This window comes from Papaver somniferum, unplaced genomic scaffold (assembly GCF_003573695.1).
Source record: "Papaver somniferum cultivar HN1 unplaced genomic scaffold, ASM357369v1 unplaced-scaffold_31, whole genome shotgun sequence".
Taxonomy (NCBI): Eukaryota; Viridiplantae; Streptophyta; class Magnoliopsida; order Ranunculales; family Papaveraceae; genus Papaver; species Papaver somniferum.
In genome coordinates, this window is record NW_020642151.1 from 584,470 (window position 1) to 590,783 (window position 6,314).

Sequence of the window (6,314 nt, forward strand, 5' to 3'; positions counted from 1 at the left end):
CGTTTCCATCTCGCCGGAGAAATGTTTTACAACTAGTTCTCCTTTCGGCATAGATGTAACTCCATTAAACTCATATATGTTGTACGTGAATGGCTCGAGATCCGAGTCCTTGTACCCCATGGTTCTAAAGGTATGATAAAAAAGTATATCAACTGAGCTCCCCGTATCTACCAAAATTCTGTCAATCGCCCAGATTTTCTTCTTTTAGGCTTGATCTTCTTCCCACTTTGAGTACTTCCCAAAATTCAGGGTTACAACCAAGGGGTTTGTGTGAGAATTTCCTCTTTCGGGTGCATCCTTTGCTGAGAACGTTATTTCTCTTTTTTTCCATTCCTCTAATGGTTCTCTTTTTGTATCGCTGAATATTTCGTTTCCTTAAGTCCCTGTTATGTACCCTATTAAGTATGTTGTCATGGAAATTTTGGATGCACTTCGCTGTATGTATTATCGTATTACAGTTTCGCTTTTGTGCTCCCCGGTCTATTTCAATTCGGTATATCTGCTGATTATCACGAATTGGTGGTGGTGGTGGCGGCACATAGCCTTCCTGAAAATGTGCGAGTTTTCCCTGCTCTCTCAGACGAAGTATAATTCGTCTAATATTTCGATAGTCCTTCGTGTGGTTCCCATGAAAACGATGATATTTGTAGAACTCGTGAATCCTGGTCCCTGGGGTGGCTCTCTTCCCAAATTGGGTGGTGGTGGGATCTCCTCTGTTAAAACTATTGCCTCCCGTACCTTTTCCACAGGTTTGTTAAGCCTAGGGAGCTTCAAATCCTAGAAATCTAGTGCATTTGGTCTCCGCTCTCCAAAGCTAGGCCCTTGATTATTCCTTTGTTGATACCCTGTATTGTAACTTCGTGGCTCGTAATTCCTTTGTCTTGACTCCTCATACCTTTGTTGATCGATCCATTCTTGATCTCCACTTGATATAGCTACAAGCTTCGCTGGGACTGGAGTTGAAGGCTCTCCCTTCTCATGTTTCGAATCATTCTCCACGACATGCACTCTCCTTGGTAATACCCTTGAATTTCCTTCTTTCGCTGGAATTGGTGCCACTTCGCTAACATTCCTATGCTTTTCTTCCAAGGCTATGTACTCCTCTTGGTACTCTCTCAATTCATTCATCGTCAAAGAGTTTCGAATAATGAATATTTGAGTGTACACCAGGTCAGTTGGGATTAAAGCGTTCACGAAAGCTAAGATGAAATTTTTCACGCCAACTCTCCCTGCAAGCTCGTTGCATACCATTCTCCACCTCGTCACCAATCCTCGCAGGTTTTCTGTGGGTCTCCTTCTCAAATTGAATAGAGTTTCAATTCCTGGCCTCAACATGTTGTTAGTTATATAAGTGGTCAAGAATATCCTATGTAAGTCTTTGAACGACGAAATCGATCTTTCTGGTAGCCCATCAAACCAGGCCAACGCTTCCCCGGCCAAGCTTGCGGGGAAGTATTGACAAAGTACCGCATCATTTCGTCCTCATTGCATCAATGAAAAGGTGTATTATTTCAAGTGTTGTACAACACTCTCAGATCCGCTGAATATGCTTGGTAGCGTTGGTAGCACGCATTTCTCTGGGATGTCCACGTACATTATCTCATAGGTAAATGGAGATTTATCGGCCTCTTCTATTGCCTCCTCCAGCTGCACTCTGCTGCCTCTTCGCGAATTGTTTATCAGTGTTCTCATATCTCGCAGCTCATCCAAGACTTCCTGGTTCAGGTTCCCTCCGTTTCTCTCCCAACGTTCTTCTCTAATCACACTGAGCCTTACTTCTCCACGTCTCCTTTCTTCCTCATCCTTCTGGTTGAATTTGAGCTGTCTTTCATATTCTCTTCTCCTCTCATTTTCCTCATGCTTCTGCTCTTCTTCATATCTTCGCCTTTGATCTCCCCAGCTTGATATTTCCAATGATCTTCTTAGTCTTATCACTTCACTGTTTCCATCTCGCCGGCGAAATGTTTTACAACTAGTTCTCCTTTCGGCTTAGATGTAACTCCATTAAACTCATATATGTTGTACGTGGATGGCACGAGATCCGAGTCCTTGTACCCCATGGTTCTAAAGGTATGATAAAAAATTATATCAACTGAGCTCCCCGTATCTACCAAAATTCTGTCAATCGCCCAGATTTTCTTCTTTTAGGCTTGATCTTCTTCCCACTTTGAGTACTTCCCAAAATTCAGGGTTACAACCAAGGGGTTTGTGTGAGAATTTCCTCCTTCGGGTGCATCCTTTGCTGAGAACGTTATTTCTCTTTTTTTCCATTCCTCTAATGGTTCTCTTTTTGTATCGCAGAATATTTCGTTTCCTTAAGTCCCTGTTATGTACCCTATTAAGTATGTTGTCATGGAAATTTTGGATGCTCTTCGCTGTATGTATTATCGTATTACAGTTTGGCTTTTGTGCTCCCCGGTCTATTTCAATTCGGTATATCTGCTGATTATCACGAATTGGTGGTGGTGGTGGCGGCACATAGCCTTCCAGAAAATGTGCGAGTTTTCCCTGCTCTCTCAGACGAAGTATAATTCGTCTAATATTTAGAATGTCCTTCGTGTGGTTCCCATGAAACGATGATATTTGTAGAACTCCTGACTCCTGGTCCCTGGGGTGGCTCTCTTCCCAAATTGGGTGGTGGTGGGATCTCCTCTGTTAAAACTATTGCCTCCCGTACCTTTTCCACAGTTGTGTTAAGCCTAGGGAGTTTCAAATCCTAGAAATCTGGTGCATTTGGTCTCCGCTCTCCAAAGCTAGGCCCTTGATTATTCCTTTGTTGATACCCTGTATTGTAACTTCGTGGCTCGTAATTCCTTCGTCTTGACTCCTCATACCTTTGTTGATCGATCCATTCTTGATCTCCACTTGATATAGCTACAAGCTTCGCTGGGACTAGAGTTGAAGGCTCTCCCTTCTCATGTTTCGAGTCATTCTCCACGACATGTACTATCCTTGGTAATAGCCTTGAATTTCCTTCTTTCGCTGGAATTGGCGCCACTTCGCTAACTTTCCTATGCTTTTCTTCCAAGGCTATGTACTCCTCTTGGTACTCTCTCAATTCATTCATCGTCAAAGAGTTTCGAATAATGAATATTTGAGTGTACAACAGGTCAGTTGGGATTAAAGCGTTCACGAAAGCTAAGATGAAATTTTTCACGCCAACTCTCCCTGCAAGCTCGTTGCATACTATTCTCCACCTCGTCACCAATCCTCGCAGGTTTTCTGTGGGACTCCTTCTCAAATTGAATAGAGTTTCAATTCCTGGCCTCAACATGTTGTTAGTTATATAAGTGGTCAAGAATATCCTATGTAAGTCTTTGAACGACGAAATCGATCTTTCTGTTATCCCATCAAACCAGGCCAACGCTTCCCCGTCCAAGTTTGCGGGGAAGTATCGACAAAGTACCGCATCATTTCTTCCTCATTGCATCAATGAAAAGGTGTATTGTTTCAAGTGTTGTACAACACTCTCAGATCCGCTGAATATTCTTGGTAGCGTTGGTAGCACGCATTTCTCTGGGATTTCCACGTATATTATCTCATAGGTAAATGGAGATTTATCGGCCTCTTCTATTGCCTCCTCCAGCTGCACTCTGCTGCCTCTTCGCGAATTTTTTATCAGTGTTCTCATATCTCGCAGCTCATCCAAGACTTCCTGGTTCAGGTTCCCTCCGTTTCTCTCCCAACGGTCTTCTCTAATCACACTGAGCCTTACTTCTCCACGTCTCCTTTCTTCCTCATCCTTCTGGTTGAATTTGAGATGTCTTTCATATTCTCTTCTCCTCTCATTTTCCTCATGCTTCTGCTCTTCTTCATATCTTCGCCTTTGATCTCCCCAGCTTGATATTTCCAATGATCTTCTTAGTCTTATCACTTCACTGTTTCCATCTCGCCGGCGAAATGTTTTACAACTAGTTCTCCTTTCGGCTTAGATGTAACTCCATTAAACTCATATATGTTGTACGTGGATGGCACGAGATCCGAGTCCTTGTACCCCATGGTTCTAAAGGTATGATAAAAAATTATATCAACTGAGCTCCCCGTATCTACCAAAATTCTGTCAATCGCCCAGATTTTCTTCTTTTAGACTTGATCTTCTTCCCACTTTGAGTACTTCCCAAAATTCAGGGTTACAACCAAGGGGTTTGTGTGAGAATTTCCTCCTTCGGGTGCATCCTTTGCTGAGAACGTTATTTCTCTTTTTTTCCATTCCTCTAATGGTTCTCTTTTTGTATCGCTGAATATTTCGTTTCCTTAAGTCCCTGTTATGTACCCTATTAAGTATGTTGTCATGGAAATTTTGGATGCTCTTCGCTGTATGTATTATCGTATTACAGTTTGGCTTTTGTACTCCCCGGTCTATTTCAATTCGGTATATCTGCTGATTATCACGAATTGGTAGTGGTGGTGGCGGCACATAGCCTTCCAGAAAATGTGCGAGTTTTCCCTGCTCTCTCAGACGAAGTATAATTCGTCTAATATTTAGAATGCCCTTCGTGTGGTTCCCATGAAAACGATGATATTTGTAGAACTCCTGACTCCTGGTCCCTGGGGTGGCTCTCTTCCCAAATTGGGTGGTGGTGGGATCTCCTCTGTTAAAACTATTGCCTCCCGTACCTTTTCCACAGTTGTGTTAAGCCTAGGGAGTTTCAAATCCTAGAAATCTGGTGCATTTGGTCTCCGCTCTCCAAAGCAAGGCCCTTGATTATTCCTTTGTTGATACCCTGTATTGTAACTTCGTGGCTCGTAATTCCTTCGTCTTGACTCCTAATACCTTTGTTGATCGATCCATTCTTGATCTCCACTTGATATAGCTACAAGCTTCGCTGGGACTGGAGTTGAAGGCTCTCCGTTCTCATGTTTCGAATCATTCTCCACGACATGCACTCTCCTTGGTAATAGCCTTGAATTTCCTTCTTTCGCTGGAATTGGCGCCACTTCGCTAACTTTCCTATGCTTTTCTTCCAAGGCTATGTACTCCTCTTGGTACTCTCTCAATTCATTCATCGTCAAAGAGTTTCGAATAATGAATATTTGAGTGTACAACAGGTCAGTTGGGATTAAAGCGTTCACGAAAGCTAAGATGAAATTTTTCACGCCAACTCTCCCTGCAAGCTCGTTGCATACTATTCTCCACCTCGTCACCAATCCTCGCAGGTTTTCTGTGGGTCTCCTTCTCAAATTGAATAGAGTTTCAATTCCTGGCCTCAACATGTTGTTAGTTATATAAGTGGTCAAGAATATCCTATGTAAGTCTTTGAACGACGAAATCGATCTTTCTGTTAGCCCATCAAACCAGGCCAACGCTTCCCCGTCCAAGTTTGCGGGGAAGTATCGACAAAGTACCGCATCATTTCTTCCTCATTGCATCAATGAAAAGGTGTATTGTTTCAAGTGTTGTACAACACTCTCAGATCCGCTGAATATGCTTGGTAGCGTTGGTAGCACGCATTTCTCTGGGATGTCCACGTACATTATCTCATAGGTAAACGGAGATTTATCGGCCTCTTCTATTGCCTCCTCCAGATGCACTCTGCTGCCTCTTCGCGAATTTTTTATCAGTGTTCTCATATCTCGCAGCTCATCCAAGACTTCTCCACGTCTCCTTTCTTCCTCATCCTTCTGGTTGAATTTGAGCTGTCTTTCATCTTCTCTTCTCCTCTCATTTTCCTCATGATTCTGCTCTTCTTCATATCTTCTCCTTTGATCTCCCCAGCTTGATATTTCCAATGATCTTCTTAGTCTTATCACTTCACTGTTTTCTCTTCGCCGCTTCCTTCTTCGCTCTCCTCTGTCGCCCTTGTGGGTGTATCTCCTTCGTCGTAACTCTTCTTCTCTTGATGATATCATGTTTACCTCCGAATCCGTGGAGTCAGCTGCCGCTTCTTCGTTCAGTTGACGATTCTGCAGCATTAACCTGGCATTTTCCCTCGTCAATCGGGCATGCTGCTCCGCTAGATTCCTATCTCGTTCCATTTCAAGAAGGAGCGTTTCCCTCATCTGATCCAATGTGATGTCTTCTTCACCGATATTCTCTTCTAATTCCTCACGAGTCATTTCTTATTCTACGATGGTGTCCGTGTCACAAGTGCGTACAGAAACCTCTCGAAAATCATCTTCGTTGGCCTCCTCAGTCTCCCGCTGGTTCACGCGTTGCCTCTCTCCTGCAGATGATATTCATCCTCTTTCCATTCTTCCTCCTCTTTTGGCCTCCAATCGTTTGCTTCTCCTCGTCTCTATCATGTGTGCTGCTCGATCTGGTGTTCTAGTCATCAACTTATCCTAGTTTCAATATAGGCTATTCTTTAAACCCT

General features: G+C 43.3%; 1 protein-coding gene across 1 annotated transcript; it reads right to left on the minus strand.

Annotated features, from left to right (window-relative positions):
- Positions 1-5,361: 5,361 nt before the first annotated feature.
- LOC113341755 (trichohyalin-like) lies at positions 5,362-6,057 on the minus strand. Its single transcript, XM_026586512.1, has one exon. The coding sequence runs from the start codon at positions 6,055-6,057 to the stop codon at positions 5,362-5,364; it is 696 nt and encodes a 231-aa protein (XP_026442297.1).
- Positions 6,058-6,314: the final 257 nt, after the last annotated feature.